The sequence below is a fragment of the Apus apus genome, chromosome 17 (genome assembly GCF_020740795.1).
Source record: "Apus apus isolate bApuApu2 chromosome 17, bApuApu2.pri.cur, whole genome shotgun sequence".
In the NCBI taxonomy this organism is placed as follows: Eukaryota; Metazoa; Chordata; class Aves; order Apodiformes; family Apodidae; genus Apus; species Apus apus.
This window is the reverse complement of record NC_067298.1, coordinates 7,116,980-7,137,830: the sequence shown is the minus strand read 5'-3', so window position 1 is coordinate 7,137,830 and position 20,851 is coordinate 7,116,980. Positions and strand designations below refer to the sequence as shown.

General features: G+C 41.3%; 1 protein-coding gene across 2 annotated transcripts in view; it reads left to right on the top strand.

The window, feature by feature from the left end:
* Positions 1 to 202: 202 nt before the first annotated feature.
* CA10 (carbonic anhydrase 10) overlaps positions 203 to 20,851 on the top strand; it is a 167,204-nt gene continuing 146,555 nt past the window's right edge. Inside the window, exons 1-2 of one of the 2 annotated variants that reach the window (XM_051634951.1) lie at positions 203 to 452; positions 1,141 to 1,625. In XM_051634951.1, coding sequence (XP_051490911.1) covers positions 1,565 to 1,625 — 61 coding nt within the window. In that variant the 5' untranslated portion in view covers positions 203 to 452; positions 1,141 to 1,564. Of the gene's footprint in view, positions 453 to 844; positions 860 to 1,140; positions 1,626 to 20,851 lie in introns of those variants that run through there. The other variant, XM_051634952.1, reaches the window with a different exon arrangement.

The following is a 20,851-nucleotide window of genomic DNA, read 5'->3' as shown; positions in this document are numbered from 1 at the left end:
TTCTGGAATGTGCCTGAGAAGACAGACAGCCGCGGCCGCTCGGGAGGGAGGTTTTTTCTTCTGCTTTCCTCCCCCCGCCCCCGGCTGATGCGAGCCCGGTCCCAGCCGCAGACCCCCCTGCCGCCCGCCCAGGTACCGCCTCCGCGCTGGAGCGCTCGCCCTCCCCGCCGGCCCGCGCCCGTGCGCGCCGCCGCGCCGAGCCCCCGCCGGCCCGCGGCACCCCGCAGCACAGGCTCCTACTGGGGGAAATGGCAAAATAGTCGGAATTAGGGGAAGAGGGGGGCAATCCAACGAGCTATGGTACCTCCTTACAGCTAAGGTGGTGGGTGGCTGGCTGCAGCAAGCGGCTGGGAGCTTGACCTCCGTTTGGTTTTGGGACTGCGGGCAGGAGTGGCAAATCCGATGAACTGAAAAAAAAAAAAAAAAAAAAAAAAGCAAGCAGGATTTTGGGGGTAAGTAAGAGATTGCCCCAAAACGGACACTTCTTGTTTGTTTTTTTGGTGGGGGGGAGGAGAGGGAGGGAAATCTATGCAGAAGTATTGGGGAATGCAATTAGATCGGCATTGCGGCGCAAGTACTTGGCTAACTCTTGGCATCCCCTTGTTGCCCAGCCTACCACAAAAAAACCTCGAGAAGTTTAGGGTTGGTTTTGTTTTGCCTTTTTGTTTAAATAAGTTCGAAAATACTGGCATTCTCAGCTTAGCCGGCTGGCGATGCACGCAACCCCTCGCTGCTTGCAGAGTCCCGACTTCTGCAATTCAGATTTGGGGGGTGGGGGGTGAAGAGACGGAGCTGAGCGCCGATGTAACCCAGCCCCGCACTCCGGGGCCCTTTCGCGGTGCTGTGCCGGCGAGCTGCGGTACGGGTGCGGGGCCGTGGCCGGGGGTGGTCGCGGGGTGCGGTGGCGGCGGCGGGGCCATCCCGGCCCGGGAAGGGCAGCTCCGTGCGCGGGGCAAGAACGACCCCTGCAGTCGCCTGGCGGAAAGCGCCGGGGCTCGCCGGGGACTGCAGAAACCCCGGCAGGGCTGGGGAGAGCCGGCTGCTACGTGCTCCGCGCCGCGGAGGTGCGGTAGCAAGCGGGCGCGGGGGGGTGGTGAACGCGTTGCAGCGGGTATTAATCTCTTTCCGCTCATTTTGTAGCAGCAGGAGAGGAAATTCCCTCCCCCCGCCGCCTCCCTCCCCCCGGCATGCTGGCACTGCCCCGCTGAGATGCGCTGAGTTTGGGGTTAATTTGCACCTTGCCGCCCTGGAATAGACTCTCCGGACCGGATCAGTTGGGGTTTGTGGTCTATGTCTTGTCGGGAAACCTGGTGGATTTTTTTCTCACTCTTGGAGGAAGAGCCTGGTGCTGGCAGTTGGCTTCGTGGTCTTTTTTGGAGGGCGAAGGAAGGGAAGGGATCTCGCTTGAGCCGTGCAGAGAGAGAGGTCGGACATGTGTTGTCAGCACATCTGGGGAATACAGTCTACAAGTCCGAAAGGAAATTTGCTGGGATCGTTCAAACTGCGATATTGATCTTTGTTATTTTTTTTCGCCGAGGGATGCACTTGGCATGAGAATCAGAGGATGGAAATTGTTTGGGAGGTGCTTTTTCTTCTGCAAGCGAATTTCATCGTCTGCATTTCAGGTACGCAGCTCGCACAGAAAGGGCGGTGGGGGGTGGGGGGTGGGAATACCAAACACGGGCGTCCCAGACTTCCCCTTAATAAGGGGCAAGTGGTAGAGTTAAGCCCAAATCAAAATAGTTGAAAAATACATGAACGATGTATTGTGAGTGCATTGAGACAGAAATCAGCAACAGTCAATCTCCCTGCCCTTAATTCCTTAATTCTAAGTAGTAATTATGATACATTTGTTGCAATAAATAACCACAATGTACTGAGGAAGCTGAGATGCTTAAAATTCCTATCGTACCTGATTGTGATAATGAATTGCAACATTGCAGTAATCCCAGAATTTCATCGCTTCTGAAGTTCTGAAACTGGTCTGATCTGAGGATCTTAAAAGGCTTGTGGTTCATTGGCGGAGTTGTCATGTTCTGGTGCCACAGTTCAGGGTCTGCAAAAAGGGAGGAATGACACTGATGAACGTGCCTCTGCTTTTAAAAGGAGCTTTACTGTGGCCATGCTCTGAAAATGAATTATAAAAAATAAATAGCCCCATTCAAAGAGCTCCTTGGTGGCTGGGATTCCAGCTTTAGGCTTCTAATTTAAATGTTGCAAAGATGTCTCTCCCCTCCAGTATGTAGAAGTCAGGTAATTTCAGTTGTCACCAGAGCTTGTCCAAGTAATGAATAGGCACGGCTGGGTGTCTAGCGTAAAGGATTGGAACAATTTATTCTTGGGGAAAACACTCCCTTGTACTGCAAAAGCCCTGGCTGCCTTGTTAATTTGTCATGTCAGTCATGCTGGAATAATTATGTTGCAGGAGGCAGGAGTGGGGAGGTGGCCAGTTTTCTAGTTTGGGACACTTCAGGGAGCCCCATGGGGATCCAGGCTGCCCGCGTCTCCTGCTGTTCCACTGCTCTGCAGGCTGCTTCTGCCCTCGAGTCATTGCATAAGTCCGGAAATGGGAACACAAGCAACACAGGCACGACACTGCCAGGGGCAAGGTGGGGGATCCTGGTAGACATAGCGCTGTCCAGCCTGGAGGTGCTTATAAGGAGCTCCAGAGCTTCTTTGGGACAACGCAGAGAGTGGTGTGGGCCAGCTCCCAGCTGCAGCCCCCAGCCAGCAGCCCCTGCAGCATCTCTCCCTGGCAGTGCCCCCCCCCCCGCTGCGCTTTCTCCAGCACCTCCTGACTGATCCACCCTCACAGATCTTCGGCTGGTAACACTTAAACTGACATTTGGGGTGGCAGCATCTGTATCAATTTGTGTTGTCTGCATCTGCCCCAAAACTTTTTTATTCCTGAGCAAATAGCATTGCTGTTGGCTCGTGGGGTACGTCAGCCCTTCTTCTGTCCCTGCAGACTGGTGCCATCTGCTACCAGGCACCCGGGTGACACTGGCAGCACCCCAGGCTGACCTTCCACTTGTGCCCGGTGGTACCATCAGAATAATTCACTCTCTCACTCTTTAGAACAGCAAAACCTGCTGCCTCTTGTCATTTAAATCTCACACTTATCTATTTAGCTCAGCGTGATGTGCCACCTGTCCAGTTCCCCTCAAATTAGGCGCTTCTTGAAGTATCACAGTGAGAATGGAAAAATGAAGCTCATGGCTTTCTTGGCCATTCTGACAGTAATATCCTGAGACAGAAAGAAGCTGTCCCATTCTGTGCAGGTCCTTATGCCACAGATTTAGCTGCCAGTGTTTCCTAATCTCCCCCCTTCCCCTTTCCTTTTCTTCAGACATGGAAACCCAGACTCCTGAAACTGACAGTGGGATCAGTCCTGCAAGTCGCTCTCCCTCTAGCACTAAGAATGGGCTGATATCCATCTTTCTTTTCTTTTTTTGGGGAGAATAAAGTGAATAAGAGAATTGTAGAATGCTTTTGCTGCATGTATAAAACTGTGATTTCAAATAATTAATTTTGACCACACAGAGGATGTGTGCACTCTTTAGCCTTTCTTTTTTCTCTTTTATTTCCTAGGGATTTTTATTTTTTTTCAGGAATCCTTAGTATTTGTCATCTTGGTAAAAAGGATTAAGATCTGTAGGTATCTGACTGGCACTAATGTTTTGTATCTTTCCTCTGTCATCCTTTTTACACTATGTTTTGTAGCATATTATCTAGCTGGGCATGTTTGGATAGAGGTGTAAGAGAAGGTGTAATTAAGCCTGTTAGGATTTGCCTCAACACTGGATTCCAGCAACTGTATTTTTAGCACTTCAGCACTGCACATTCATTCAACATCTTACTTAAAAATACCACTACTTGTGTGCAGTGCTGCAAATTACAGGAACATGAAATAAGGATTGTGGTAGTAGTCTTTTTTCTTCCTCTTCTATTCCGCCCCCCCCCCCCCTTTCTTATTAAACCAGTTGTTTCAGCAATGAAGAGACAAGACTGGCCGTCTGTGCACAGATCTTCCCTCAACATTAGCAAATGCTTGATTCAGTGTCTATTTAAACCTGTGACAGCCCTCCTACTAATTCAGTGGTTATTTGGATTAGAGCCTATTAAGGGCTGCTGTTCAAAGGGATGATGTCAGTCGTTGAATTTAATAGACTATTAAGTTAGTTTATCATTCTTAGCAAAGTTATTTATAAATATCTATTCAATGTTATGTCACATTGTCTTTTGCTATGTATTCACATGATGTTTAAATGTAAATTATGCTGAATGTAGCACTTAAGCTGTGTTTCTTATTTAAAATAAATAATTAATTGGCTTTTTGGTGTCTCTCACATGCAACAATTTTTGTGAGACCTAGTATATGGAAAGTAATTTTATATATTTAAGAGAAGCAGCTATATTTTCAAAATATTTTATACCTAATATGTTCTTTATCAGTCAGTTACCTGTGTCTATGATAGATTGCTTGTCTTGGAAGAAATCATACTGAGATTTAGGAATGAATTTTTTTTAGTTACTGGCTGGCCCTTGTGTTTGGGAAATAATTTATCTGTGAACTTTGTAATCTGAATATTTTTGTTTTCTTTGCATACTGAATTAAGGCTTTTGCTACTTGAAATTGCTTTTTTGAAAGAAGAATCTAGTTTGTTTGTGCAGATGCAGATACAAAATAACAACAGATTGAGGGACCATAAATTTTTTTTCTATCCTTTATAAGGAAATGAAAGCCCTCTCTTTCCTTCTAAGTCCTGATGCATATTTATTCCTATGAGTTGTAGTCTCTGAGGAAAAACAGTTATGATTTGTATTATGGCTTTTTATGATTTTGTTCCTTTTAATGATTCTACAAGCATAGAAGAAACACAGGGTAGTGGAAGGGAAGATGTCCTGTATATAGAATGCTGAATTAAGACCTCTCTGGCTGTTGTTTCTTTGAAGATGCAGAGAATCATGGCACAGGGATTATTCTGTCTACATAGAAAGAGGATAGTAGTTGTTGGTATGATGTCCAATATTTACTTCATGGATAAGAATACCACCGAAGATTAATTAAGATCAGTGTTCTCAGGTGAAATGTTGTTGATCCCATAATGGCTGACACCTTTATTTGTATAGTCATTTGCATAAACCATGAGCAATTTTTTTATTATTATCATTCTAGATACTAGCAATCAATATCAAGAAAAAAATCAGGATGCTGTTTTCAAACTCTTGCAAGATACTTAATTTAAATAAGGAAATGCTACTGTCATGGGCACTGATTAAGAAGGTTTCTATGTACATTTTCTGTTAATCCATCAACAAAATGGTTTATAGAACCTGCATGTTCAACATCTTTGTGGCTTCCTATGGTTTGATATATTACCTCTTATTGTTTTGGCTTGCAAGAACCAATACGGATGAAATTCATGCAAGTCTTATAGCTCTTTTATTATTTGGAAGTTTTTCCATCCTTCACTATCATCCTCGAGTCGGATCCCTTTTATGATGTAACTTCTTTGGTCTGTTTGGCAGCACATAGGGGTCATAAATCATGTATCATGAACAGTTAAGATAATATAAAACAAAATCCTGCGCATCAAGGAGTCCAAGGACAATGAAGAGAGACTTCAGGGTCCTGGGACAGCTGGTTAGGGGGTCTGGAGCACAAGTAGTGTTTGCCTCCATACCTGTTGCAAGAAAGGGTGAAGAGATAAACAGGAGGAATCTGCAGATCAATGCATGGCTACATGACTGGTGCCATAGGCAGGGCTTTGGGTTTTTTGATCATGGGCTGCTGTACAAGATACCTGGCCTGCTGGTGGCAGGTGGGATGCACCTGTCCCAGAGGGGCAAAAGGCTTTTGGTGCAAGAGTTAGCAGGGTTCATTGACAGGGCTTTAAACTAAATATGAAGGGGGAAGGGGAGATAACTGGGCCTGTTAGGGAAAAGCCCAAGAGAAACATGCCAGGGCTTGAAGGATGGTGGACTAGGGAGGAATCTCACTCTGTTGTTTCACTTGAGAGAAAGGATAGATGTTTAGAAATCATGGAAGCTCCTGAGAAGGGTCTGGTAGGAAATGGAGCCCCCAGTGGAAAAAAGGTGTTGGAATCATTAGCTCATCTGAAGTGCATCAATACCAATGCACACAGTATGAGCAACAAACAGGGAGCTTGAAGCCATGATACACCAGGAAAACTATGACATAGTGGCTATCACAGGATGATAGGAACATGGTGGGATGCATCACACGACTGGAGTGCCACAATCAATGGCTACAAGCTAGGGCACAGTGATCATGAGATGAGTTTTTGATCCTTGGAGAAACAAGGAGAGGGGTTAGTAAATCTACCACCTTAGACTTCTGGAGGGCAAACTTTGACCTGCTCAGAAGACTGATTGACAAAGTCCCTTGGGAGGCTTCCTTGAAGGATAAAGGAGTCCATGAAGGCTGGACGTACTTCAAGAAAGAAATTGTAAAGGCACAGGAGCAGGCTGTCCCCGTGTGCCGGAAAACCAAAGGGACCTTTGTCTGGACCTTAGGAAAAAAAGGAGAGTCTATGACCTTTGGAAGAGGGGACAGGTCATTCAGGATGTCTATAAAGATGAAGTGAAACTATGCAGAAAGATTTTTTTTCACAGAAAGAGTGGTTAGACACTGTAATATGCTGCCTAGGGAGATAGTTGAGTCACCATCCTTGGATGTGTTTAAGGGTTGTTTGGATGTGGTGTTGGTGGATACGGTTTAGGGGAGAACTTTGTAGAGTAGGGATGATGGTTGGACTTGGTGATCCCAAGGGTCTTTTCCAACATGAATAGTTCTATGATATGATTCTATGAAGGGATTCCACTGTGTATTGAGCATCTGATGTAGCATCTCCTGGCACTGAGAGCTGGGGGTGTATTAGGAGCAGAGTTACACTTCATTTTCTGTCTTCTTGCTTCTGCAGTCTCTGAGCTCTTACTACCTGGCATAACACAGAGTTGTACTACAGGAACTGCACATTGTTGCAGAACTTGGACTATCTGTTGAATAATGATCTGTAAGATCTGATAACTCTTCTTCTCTTAGCATTAGGCAACCTGAGGTAATTCAAGCTAAAGTAGTCACATAGAAGAATATCAAGGCTCTGATCAAGTCCATCAGTAACTAACAGTGAATGGTTCATAGTGATGTTTGGACAAAAATTTTGAAACTAGGTTAATTATCCTCAAAGAGTGTCACAGAAGAAGCCTTTTTCTGGCACTTTTGTTAAGTAAGAAATGTAATATCCTAGGGAAAGGTATTATTCATAGCACAGATATACACACTCAAAAGAAAGTAATCTCTAGGTATATAGGAAGGTATAACGTGCAGCTTGGTGCAGCTGGTAACTAAGAGCTTTTGGCATCTGATCCATCATAGTATTCTTTTCTGCTTTGTCCCATATCCACAGCTTCACGTGTGTGGGCAAACCTTCATGCCTGCATGGAGTTTGTTGATGTTACTGAAAATCCACGTGGATTCAATCCTCCTGCTCACATTTAAACACAGGATGGAGGCCATATGTTGGATCCAAAGACACTCAGTTCCTTAGCACTTGAATGCTTTCTCACTTCAGAGATGTTGCTGCCTTTTCAAAAGGTGTGAAGATGTTTCTGCTTTAAAATTCTATGGAAATAGGCTTGTAGTTTCCTATAAATGTCTGCTTTACTTTTTGTGTGTGTGTGTGTGTCCTGTGTTTTTTCATAATTCTATTTTTGTTGTTAGTTTTACAGCTAGAGCACGACCCGATAGGTGCTAAGGTGCCAAAACAACACACATATTTTTAGCATCTGTAGAGGTAGTAGAAGAGAACGTTTATGAATAGTTTTTTCGCATATTATGCTGAGCTATTTTCCATCCAGTAAATTAATGGAAATAAACAGGTAATTGCTGCTATTCTTTTCCAAATCTCAGTGATGAAGATACTCAGTTTTCAAAGGGACCTCTTAGCCTTGTTGTCTTGCCTTATTGTTAATGCAATTGAACTAGATACCGTGCCTCTAAGACAAAAATTACTAAAACCAGGAATCAAATCCCAACTCCAATGACCCCTCTCAATTCCAGGGTATACTTTTTAGTCTTTAAATATAACTGATGTCATAGAGAAGTTTTGCCCTTGATACTCTTGGGAAGGTTTAAGTTTTTAAGTCTACAACAACTAGATTTTAAATTCAGCAAGGACTGAAATGGCTTTCCATTTGCATTATGAATGTTCTTTGTACACCAATGAACAAGGAATTCCTTCTGATCCTAAAAGGCTGTTTAGTTTATTTGTCACTATTGGTCAAAGTATCATTTTCTTACTTGGTTGAAAGGCTGTAATTTAGCAGAGGAGGGAGCTGCTGTTTTCATTGTTACTGATTGGTTATGGCTAAACTTAACATGGCAAAAGCTGAAGTGAATGATTGGCCCATCTGGGCTGTTAATAGGAGACTATATAAAAACTGTTTTGTCATTATCTCATTACCAACTCAAGCAGCAGACAAAACTAGATGACAGTTAGTTATGGACAACACAATTTTATCTTATGTAATATTGCCAGAAAAACATCACAGCATCTCTAATTCACAAATAACTAATTAGAATTTACTTTTTTACAAAATACTAAAATGAATATAAAGATAGAGAACATCCATAATGTTGTACATTTTGACATTTTTCATCTGTTTATCATTAGTGTTTTAATTGATCAAGTTCAGAATATTGTATGTTTGTTGTGTGGCTTTTAAGTATGGAACAGAGAGATTTGTGCGCCAATTGGTCTAAAGTCACTTCTAAGCTCATGCAGGAAGGAGGAAGCTAAGCAACGTTATCCTTTTTTTCCTCTCTAAATGTGTTGACATCTCTAGCTTTTGAAAGTAGTATTTGAGTGGATGAATTTAGAGGGAAAACAGGGTTTTTGAAAAATCATCTTGTCAGATTTGTGGGTTGTTTCCAATTGAAGTTCTTTCCTACTGTTAACTGCTGTAGTGTCCTGTTCTGCTTCAAGAATAATCCTCAGAGGGGAGATTTTTTGTTCTGTCACGAGTGGAAAGACTAGCACAGCAGGACTCCTACAGAAATTGCTGTATTAATACTAAAAGACAAAGATAATGAGTGATAGAGAAAGGTCTTTTGGTACATGTGATTATGGAAAACTGCCCAGTTTGAAATGATGTTGGAATGATCCCATCGTGCAGCAAACTCTGCCTCATAGCTCTGCTGTTGGTAGGATGGTGGTTGGGTAACTGAGGGAGCCAGTTAGGAAGAACTGCTACTGCCACAGCTAAATTTTGCTTGGCGAGGTGACATACTAAGGCCTGCACAAAGAGCACTAATTTGCATTTGCCACTGTGGCAGAGCAAAGAAACTTTCTTCAGGAAAAAGGTAATGCTGAAGATTTGTGCTTGCCAGCAGAGAGGGGTAACAATACTTAAACAGCGTCCCTTGAAAGTGACATTTTATGGAGAATGAGCTATTTTTTCATACATAGGTGGAAAGCCATACCATTTGCAGGTGAGGTGTGTAATTTCCCATGTGGGAAGCTGCAGTTATGGAAGGGAAAGTCTGCTGCTGCTGGATAGAAAAGGTGTTTGATTGACCCCGTGCTGGTCCTAATTCTGCTACATGAGAGTGCGAGAACAACTTCTGTGACAGGAAATTTCTCTGAATGGGATAGTGCCATGTAGATTTTTCTAAGAATTAAAGGTATGAATGAGAAGAGCTCTGTTATATTTCAGTCACAAGGAAAGAAAAAAAAAATACTGTTTTCAGTGATAAAGCTTGGAACAGTTTGCACTGAGCATGCGGTGTTAGCCGCACTTTCACAGATGGAGAAACTGAGGTAAAAAGTCAGGTGAAAGATCACCCAGCAGCAATTTAAGTAATTACAGTCCATTTTCACTCTCATTTCCGCCCTGCAGCACTACGATAACCCTACCCCTTGCTTCTGGTCACAGTATGACACTGAATCACCTCACTGAGACAGCAACTCACCTCACTGAAACGAGGGAACATGGGGTCTCCGTAGTGCCAGGGTCGGGCAGGAAGGCAGCAACAGGCCCCAAGATGAGCCCACAGGCTCTGCAGCCACGTCCCCCAGCCCTGGGGTCCAGCTGCTTTGTCCATGCCAGCTCTGATCCCTGCACAGCTGACTACTAGTCTTTGGTCAGGCTTTGGAGAGAACTGCGAGAAGCCATGTCTGGTGCCTCAGCTGCTCTGAGCTGCCTTTAACCTCAGGCCTTCAGCCTCTTTACTCCTCACCTCGCTGACTGGACTAACAGGCTCGACCCATCTGACTCCTCGCTGAGGACGTTTCCTCACCACGGACGTGCGTGGTGCTGGCAGGGGGGTGGCTGACCTGCTCTCCTCAGGACGAGGGACTGAGAGGCTGTGTCCCGCGAGAAGGTAGCTGCCCCTGTGGCACTACTGGCCCTTGCAAACTCCTTCTAGAAATACCTTCCTGAAAAGGATTTCTGTGAGCTACACGCTAACGCTGCCTTTCGTCTTCTGGCGGGAAGGACAACGGCGGCAGCTGGGCACGCCGGATGAATTCAGTGGAGGATGAAACCCGGCTCCAAGAAACATAAAACAAGTAATTTTTAAACCTCTAGAACCTGAATCCCAGCTGAGCAATGAGTTTGTGGTCATTTCTGCTTCCTTGCCTCTTGACTTTGTGTAGTTTGCTTCTGCTAGATTTATCCTCAGTATTTAAACTTGTGGGACTCCCCCAAGAGAGAAGGGTCACAGAACAGGGCCTGGTGTGTCTCCTCAGAGGCTGGATCTCTCCTTCTCTCCCTGCCTGTGGATGACAAGGTATTTTTTCACTTCATTGTAATAGTAGTGAAGTTACCATGAAGTATAATTATGGTATATTTAAGAATTATATCCATTAGAATATAACTTAAATTGGTTTTCAAGCATTAGTATGATATTAAGGTAAAATTGAGCCCCCAAAAAGGTTTCTCCAATGAACATTTCATATAAATTTTGCTTAAATTCTGCTTAAATTATTAACATTCATTCAGTTAGTCTCTTTATGTTTTTCTTGTGACTGCAAGTAGCAAATAGGTTCTTCAAAGTGCAGCACTTTGCCTCGTGTTTCACACCAACTTAGCACAGATGCAGGTGACAACAGAAAATTAAGGGTGCTAGAGGTTTTGGCCCTAAATTTTCTCTTTGAAATTTGCTCTCTCAGCAGACTAGCAGGTCGCTTTACAAGGTGGTTAGTTGTTGGATATGCTGTGTGGTGAATTCCTCACCCCAGGGCACTTCACCCATGGTGTCTGTAACTACCTGGTTTTACTTTCCAGTATGTTCACCTGGCTTCACCATTTGAATTTTTTGGTATGTGTTCGCATTCATATTTATAAGAGGTATCTTATTGTTACAGTATGTTTCTTTTGTGCCTGCTGGATAGCAAAGTAATCTACAAAGAATCCACAGTTTCCTCTCATTTGCCCAGATGATCCTGAGGGTACTGTGTGGCAGTTAGTAATTGCAAGTGGGATTTAAAGTTATCTGCAGATGCATAATTTTTTATCTTCAGCAGCCCCCTGGCACTCTCTCCAAGTTGTTAACAATTCATCTTTGCCAGTCTGTAATTGTGACTTTGCTCTAGAGTCACAGATATTTAGCTCACTGTGGAACAGGATGCAAGTAGAGTAATAAATATTATGATTTTTTTTTTATTAGGTAGCATAAGTCTGTTTTCATACTTGCAGGCTAAAAACTTAGTCATCCTCTTTAGTTTGTATTGTTATACAATAATACACAGATTTAGCATAATACAAAACTTTAAAAAGACATACTTAAGTCTTTTGCTATATCTGAGTTTTGATATGCAATTGTATAAAACAGCAAAGATTAAGGATGTGCTGAAGTGCTTTGCTGAAAAAAAAGGAGTAGCAGTGGTATAATATGCAAGTAATACAAAATTCTTTCGAAAAGCCCAGCTAAAATGGGCAGAAATGTTCATAATCTCTGATTATGAAAAGGAGAAAAGGAGACTGAGGGGGGACCTCATCAATGTTTACAAATATGTAAAGGGTGAGTGTCAAGACGATGGAGTTAAGCTTTTTTCGGTGATGACCAGTGATAGGACAAGGAGTAATGGATACAAGTTGGAGCATAGGAGGTTTAAGATGAATATCAGGAAAAATTTTTTTACTGTAAGAGTGACAGAGCACTGGAACAGGCTGCCCAGAGAGGTTGTGGAGTCTCCTTCGCTGGAGACATTCAAAACCCGCCTGGATGCCTTCCTGTGTGATGTACTCTAGGTGACCCTGCTCTGGCAGGGGGGTTGGACTAGATGATCTTTCGAGGTCCCTTCCAACCCCTAGGATTCTATGATTCTATGATTCTATGATTCTATGATTAAATTATATGGTTTTGTAGAAAATAGCTTTGATCCAGGTAAAATCGTATCTGGTTTTCGTGTGGTAAAGTTACAGATTTTTCTAGTATGACTAACCTAGAAAGAGAAAGTGTACAATCAGAATTAAAATAATCTAGATTGCAATTTGTTAATTCCCACTTTATGAATGTCCTGAATGAAACAGACACAGTTTTTCACAATAGTAAACAGATTTCCCTTGGACTATGGTAAACAAAACAAAAAAGTTACAAAGTGGAATATCAAGAGATGAGTGGTAATGCATAAAGCATTTTTTGTGCCAACCTCTGTTTCACCTCTTTTCCAGCAGAAATGTTAATTTTCTTTTGATCAGCCCTCTAGTCTTGATACAAAGAGAAGGTTCAGTGTACAGACATGGGCTAGGTGGCTGCAGGGCATGACTTGTGGATGGACAGTGGCACAGCCATGTTGTGTGATGAAGGAAGACCCACTCTACCAGGTGGTGCCAACTGTGGTTCTTGAAGTTCTTTCTATTCCTTTGGGACTAAAACAATCCACACATGTCCTCTCTACTGCTGAGAGAAGGTGGGAGCATATTTAGTATGCATCAGTAGAAAAATTCCTCACATTTTACATGGTAGGTATAACCCAAACACATAAATATGATACAAATGTATTTTGCAGCTTTTTCCAGCCATTTTCCTGCTTTGGCTCTACTTGATGCTTAACGAACAGCAGCAAGTAACTCTCATAACTAATGCTTGTGACTTTCCCATTTTTAATTCCTTACTGTATGTAATAGGGACCTTCTGTGTCTTCTGTGGTTTTAAATATTTTGCAGTAATAAAAGAGCCTATCTGACAAGGTAGTCAGGCATTTTCCTTTTAAGGCTCCTTAAAAAGAACATGCGTCTCAGATTTCAGACCATAGCAAACAACAGTTAAGTTTAAGCTCTTCTTGAAAGGTCTCCCTTTCAGTGGCCTCTATACTGACACGCTGATAACTGTTGTGGAGCACCAAATAATGAAGTGTGTCTTGATCATGTAATATCACCACATTACTGAACACCTTAGAACTGATTCTAGTCACTGAATACTTAAGAACTTAAAATCTTTGAAACAGAGCAATCTTCTGTATAAAAACAGAGTATATGACATAATACTATTGCATTAATTTAAAACTCTTATGTGTTTTGGATATAACTTTCACTGATATTATATAAACTGTACGGAAATAATCTCCTGGCATTTGCTTGACAGTCATCAAATCCTACCCATTTATTCAAAATCTTACGTAGAAACAAAAAAGTATTTGTTTTACACACATTTGTTTTGGATACTTTGCCAGGGAAGAAAAGAGCAAGCTTTGCTAATATAGGCTAAAAATACATATGAAGCAGTATCTTCAAATCTTAGTCTTAGTTCTCAGAGGCATTGTGCAATGGAATTACCCTGCCAAAAATGTTGGCATTGAGTTTAGTTAAGCATTAAGTGGAGGTCTCTTGGTGAATAGTCCCATTAAAAACATACTGTGACCTCTGCTGCTGAGATTCAGGTATATGAGAGAACTGTGCTTAGGAGCTTTGCTAGTCATGTGGTCAGAATGATTTTCAATCACTTTGGTCATTGCTGGATTAAAATTGAGGCTGCAGAGATTAATGGTCTGTTGTTACTAATCCACTAAACCCCTGTTCCTAGATCTTTTAAATTGACCGAACCTATAGATCGTTAAATTACTGAGAGATATGGATTTGTAATGGTTGTAACTATCTTTCTTGATGTTCAGTGTTAGCAGAATCCTATTATTTATTGCTCTTTGAGACAGTGATCTTGGCTGCTCTTGAATGGAAGTGAACTTCTTATTTTTTATTTATACTATTCCATAGCACAGAAAAAGCGAGTGTCATTTTAGGTGAATGTGGATGAAGAAAGCTTTACGATGTTTAGTTATGAGCTAACATTAGTAGAAGCTCAAATAAGAACAAGAGAAGTTAAATCTTGCTTTTACTTTTTTGTTACTGTCCCTAACTGTTGAAATAGCCATTATCTCCTTTCAGTCTGTCTGCCTTAAACAGTGGTTATTGTCCCCTCAAATGGGTTTTATTGACATTTGAAGATGTGGACAAAAGTGAAATGGCTATTCAAGCTTTTGGAAAACTATGTTTTCTAAATGAGTGCAGTTTTTGGAGCATTAATGCTCAGGACTATTACCAGAGTTCTAGGACAGTTTGACATAATTTCGGTACTTAATTTCTGTGCAGGTGTAAGAAGTTTTCCCTGAGTGAAAAAAAAAGTAAAGAAAAAACAGTAAAAAAAAAAAAAAAGTACATTTCTGATGTACAGGGTTAGTATGTCATAAAATTACTACAAACGTATACTACATGTTTATACAAACATACAGCAAGGTAATGTATTTTTATAATTGAATTATAATTCTGACAGGTAATTCTGGTGGTTAAAAGAAACCCTTGTTTCATGCAACTATCTCAGTTTCAGAACCCTGGTGACTTGGCTTATTCTTTTGCCTTCTGGTTATCTCAGTAATAGTATGTCTTGATTAGGGGCTACAAAGAGCTTTTACAAGCTGTTCTTGTCGAAAAGCTATGTAGGATAAAACAGGCCAAAGATAACTCTTCATGCAACGATGGGACTCCAGTTATTTCCTTCTCTCCAGATTTAATATTGTGTTCAAATAAAACTGGGACTGTGGAAGTAAACCCAAAGCATTTGAATTGATTTTTAGCAATTTCTCAAAGCTCTCTTGAGGAAGAAGAAAATATTAATGTACGACTGAAATGTGTATGACTAGGTGAAAAAGATTATTGTCTTGCCAGCTATTAGGAAATACAGTCCTTATCCTATAGGAAATCAGCAAAACTACAGTCAAACTCATTGAGGTCAATAGATGAATGAGAATAGGTATTTTGAATCTGAAAGGAAAAAGTTGCTTCTTTCTTATTTATGATAGAAATACCTGACACCAGCTAAACAAGAGGCCTGTCCTCAGGTCATGTTCTATAGAAGACTCATTTGTGAGGACCAGACACTGATTAAACTTGCAACATAAGGGAATTGGTGTTTGCAGCTTCATAGACAGGCTTTGAAGCTTCAGCTGCATGTTTGAGTGATTTAGACTTGGGTCTACATTCTAGGCACGCAGTAGGGTGGAAAACAGTACCCTGGCCTTCAGCTAGCACCTTGGCTAGCCACTGAGCAGTTCTTCCCAGATAACCTGATTCAATTTGCAAACAAGGGAAGCATTTCTTGAGTGAAGAGATACCACATAGTTTCTCTGTATCCCTGTAATGCATTTGTGACTGCCTAGTGAATGGCTTCACAGGGTTAAGTTGAATTACCCAAGCTAGTAGCTTAAAATTTATTCTGCTGTCATACTTCGCTTTCTCTGTTTAGACACTTTAGGGACCAGGGGCTTGGCTGTCCACTGTCTGGCATCCAAAGTAGTTATTTACAAGCCCATTGAGTAAGAGAGAAATACTACTCTATTAGAATGATAGCAGTTTTTACCCACTTGGCTTGAGTGTAAACTAATAAACAGTCAGATCCTGTATTTAGGTCAATCTGTGTAACTCAAAAGGTCTGTTCCAGTTTGTTAGTGAAAGGAGCCAGCCCAGAGCATGGGCACTGCAGGATCAGGTTCTGGGATTTGGCATTTTGGTGAGTTTGGCTTTTGGACAGAAATTATATGCCCACTAGCTCTGTTTACCTAAATGTTTATTGCATGGTTCCAATCCAGTTTTAAAACTGACTTAAATATTTAAACAGTTGAAAAATAAAGATGTATTCTGCTCATTTGGGGGGATTTGTTTTAACAGCAGTCATACACGGAAAACCCTATTAGTGGTGGCCCATTTTTTTAAAGTTTCTGCCATCCCTTACACTCTTGGTATTGCTGCTTTTTTCTCAGTTGCTCTTAGAGGCAATATTAACAGATGGTAGGCAGTGCTCATTAAATGTTCATCTACACCTCTCTGAGGACTGCAGAGATGTTGGGAATACTGCAGTAAGCACTTAGAAGGTTGGAATTTACTGTGCTATTCATGAACAGTTTTCACTATCAATGTGTTTTGAGTCCTATAGCAGTAGAGATATGAACACATTGGTGAAATATTTCTAATTTAGCCAAGTCTAGGTATGTGCCACTTTCTCAGAGATTGGATAAAATGTCTGTGTTTCTTTCAAAGTTGCTGTATTTGTGCTTTGACACTGTTGTAGTCAACAACTCTTTCCTTTTATATAAATGTCTTAATGGTGGACATTAAACCTATGTATCTGTAACACTTAATTTTCCACCTCAATTTACATGTGTTGTCTGAGCCACCTTTGCTTTTCCTTGAGATCACTTTCTTTATGATGCTTAGCTCTTTTTGTCCTATCTGCAGTGATGACACTCTTTAAAGATATGAGATACAGAGATGGTACTTTTAGGCTTTCTCAACTTGAATGTATCTTAGTCTGAAGAGGCAGCACTTTGATGCGCAAGTCAAAAGGGCGTTGTGCCAGTGTGGAATTCACCTTCTGTATGTTTCAAATTGGTGGTGAGGGATGCAGAAATCCAGCTAGTAGACAAGCATTCTCATTTCAGCTTCTTTATTACTCTGATTTGGAACTGATGGGCTCTGACTAGCAATTTCAAACATCAATATAGCCAGAAATAGAGTACTTCCATCTTGTTTCTCTTAAGCTTTTCTTTTCTTTAGTAAAGTGTTAGATCAAAAAGGTTAAGTTGTTGTTGATTCCATGGTTCATGGAAGGTTAGGATTTAGTTCACTTTTTTTTCATAGTTGACCTGTGTTAGGGATGAAGAAGCTAAAAATTGGATAGTACATTGGGTGGAAATGAGATCTATCCCTACCATTTTTACAGAAACAAACACTTGAACCCTTCCATGTTTGACCTGGTCTAAATGGGCACACTGTGGAGTGGAAATTCAGTCATCTCTCCTAATATTTTGTATTTGTGTTCATGATTTTAGCTTGGCTAGGGATATTTCATATTCTAAAAGCAAATTAAATAAAAAGTGATTTTAAATTAATCAGTTTCGATGAAGGGCTATAAAAAGCTGTACAGGCACTCATAAGATGAAATTAACCTGGTTTACATTAATTTTGTCTATTTGGAAGAGGCTAAAATGAATGTAGTAAACCCAGTTTAAATGTATTGAGTACAATTTCTGAGCATAGGCAATAAGGTTGCCTGCCATACATGCACATTTTTTTGTGGTGGTATTTGTACCAATGTAGCATTGAGATTGGGTGTTTCCTAGTGTGCTTTGCCAGAAACAAATGAGAAAGAGCATTGATGACTGTCCACTTTTGTACTTGCTTTTGGTTCTGGTCCTAAAATAGATAGGAATCAGGTTGGTAGCTTCCAACCAGACAATCTTCTTGTCTGAAGAATCGCAGAGATATAGATATAGACCTTGACTATTGAGTCATCAAATCTTGATTTGTTTTTTTAAACCCTTAACTTAGAGGACAGAAACTGTCAGAATACTTGAAGACAAAATTATTAATAACTTAAATGCTCTAAAGTTCTTTACTGCATAGCTGTTGACCTTTGAGGAGTCTGACTGCTTACTGGGATTATTTCATTAGTATTTGCACGTTGACTTCCTGCCAAAAAGTCAATCTGCTTTTGCTTTGCATGGTTCTGTCATTTATAAGGTCTTCAGCTGTGGAAAAAACCCCACTATGTAACAAAGAGCTGGCAGAGTTGTAAGCTTTCCAGTAAGAGCCTTCCCAGGTTAAAGTCTGGTGATGCTGAGATATTACAAGTATTTTATGTGGCCTCTTTTCCCTTGAGACTTTCCTAACATAGCTGATGCTGAAGAAGGGCAACAGTCAGTTTCAGTACCCCCAGCGCCCAAGAGGATGTTCTACTTGTTATTTACAGCATGGAATTTAGACATTATTTGAACTTGGGACTTGTACTTTGCTTTTTTTCTTTTATCAGCCTCAAAACCGTTGTTGTTTTTTTAAAGATGTTTATAATTAGCTCAATTATCCCTCTCATGGAGTTGATTAGTTATGATGTAAATAATAGTATGGTTCTCACCTCATATTTAGGGGCTTAGCATTTCTGCATTGTTGAAGATACATATTATACAAGCTGTCTAAAATAACATGTAAATGTCACAATGAAGAAAAACAAAAAACAAAACAAACCCAAAAAACCCCAACCAAACAAAACCAACCAAACAAAAAAACCACCAAAACCCAAACAAACAAAAAAACCCCCACAAAACCAGAAGGAAAGGCTGTATCAGAAAGGGCTGACTTAAGAGCAGATGAACTACCAGTGGCCATCAGGAAAATGTCTATTTATTTCTGATGCAGGATAAGCAGGAAGATGGATTTACACTCTCTTTTCTTTTTTCCCTTCTTCTCTGTTTTCCTTCCCAAAAGGAGAGGAAGGTCAAAATACCACTTGAAAAAGCTGGATGGAGCTAGCAACTTTCTATAGGCTGTTAAAAGTATTTGATCTATGAATGTCCTATTTATTGAGCCTACAGGGCTGAGATCAAATATTTTGTGATAGACAGAAATTGATGAGCCTGTCAAATATTTAGAGCCTGGAGGATGACGGTATGTTTTATACCTTAACATTAGACTTTGAGTTCTATCCTTTGGTATATAGCAAGGCCTGCATTTCACGAGGGATAGACTGAAGTAATTTTCATGTTCCAGTCCAGCAAAGTAAATAAACAGCTACATTCTGCAAACGTTGCAGATTCAGGAACAGTTTCAAGGAGAGCCCAACAGAAGCATATGAAGGCAGCCTGGCCTGTCTCTCTGGGATGGGGCATGTATGACCGTAGGAATTCATCTAGTGCCTGACAGGATGGAGCTCCCCTCCTAATTGGAGCTTTTGGATACTACTCCAACCTAAATAATATTTTGCTCAGTAGGTCAGCACAGCTCCACTGATCTAGCTAAATATACATCTGACTTGCATTAGCTGTAGACTGCCTCTTCCCAGAGATGAGAGCCACAGGCCTTATTTTGCTCTACAGGTACTAAGGGAACTAGAAGCAAATGTGAGAAGACATTATTATTATTATTCTCAGTTATTCCCAGGTTAATAGAGTGGAACCTCTGGCTCAGGAGATTCCTAAACCTTTAGCTGTGATGGCTGGAGGATTTTAGATGAAGGATATCTCTTTGCTGCCTATTTTTGTATTCTTTGTTCTAACACTTTTGCTACTGATGGTTGCTGCAGATCAACAGTTCCCAAACTTGTTTGCCCCTGCATGCAGGGTATGGGATAATGGGGGATGGAGCATCTCTAAGAATCCTTTGCCAGAGAAGAGAGGAGAGTGTGAAAGATCTGGAAGAAGCATTCATGGGCGTTAGGAGCTTAGAGATTAATCACTGCTTCACAGTCGTTCCCCATGGGCATTACATTTTTTCAGGACCTTTGGTAAAAGACAGGGGTTCAGCTCAATACCCGTGCCCCTGGTTGTGACCTTGCTGAGAGGAGTGCCTGCCCCTTTCCTCAAGTGTATTTTTACCGCTGATACAGGTACCACCTTCCCAGGCGTATCCCCTCTCCTACTCCCAGAAGCTCTTCAGTAACCCACTTTTAAAGGAAGCACTCATGTCTCATCCACTAGGTTCTTTCTAGGTTGTTTGATCTGATCTGCTGTTGTTCTTTCATATAAATCACATTTACATTAATTATGGTTGCCAATATTATGCATGTTTGTCCACAGATGTATGTAATGCATCACACACGTGCAGATATTTGCATATATAAGTGTGATAAAAATTGAGCCAGCATCTGAAAGAAACAGATTCCCTTGATAAGCTTGAAATAAGCTTCAAAGCCTCCATGTTCATCAAATGGAGTGCTTTGGGATGGATTTTGGTATCTGCTATAACTGGGACTGGCTGGCTGGGTGAAGACAGCTCTGCTAGATGCTGGGGTGGGAAGACAAGCAGACAGTCAATGCGGAGGAGATGGTGCCAGAATGAGGTGCTGTGGAATGGGGGAGGCAGAGAGAGGAAGAGAGGACATGGCCAAACATTGCAAAATGGAGACACATACAGAAAGGATTTGGCCTAAGGTCTGAAAGTCAGTAGAATAGTTTGAAGCAGATGCATCCATGGCAAAACTGTTTGTTCTCCAGCTAAATAATAAGGTCTCTCCAGCTCTTGAATTGAGGAATATATTGTATTTTGCCCTGTTTCTAGCATATGACCTCTACAAATTTTTTGGTGCTGCAAAATGCAAAAAAAAATAAAATAAATGGGAGCAGTCTTATCAACATATTGATGCACAAAGTTGTGTTGGGGAAAAAAACAAACAGATGCCACGTACACAGTACCATAAGAACTTAAGAAAATACATTATTCCTTTTAGGTATGTGGCTGGATCAACTCCAAGCATGTGTGGAAGGGTGGGGATCAGTCTGACTAACATAAAGTAAGTTGGCATCTTCTGGTACGGAGCTGAGTTTCCTGTGTATCCGAGTGA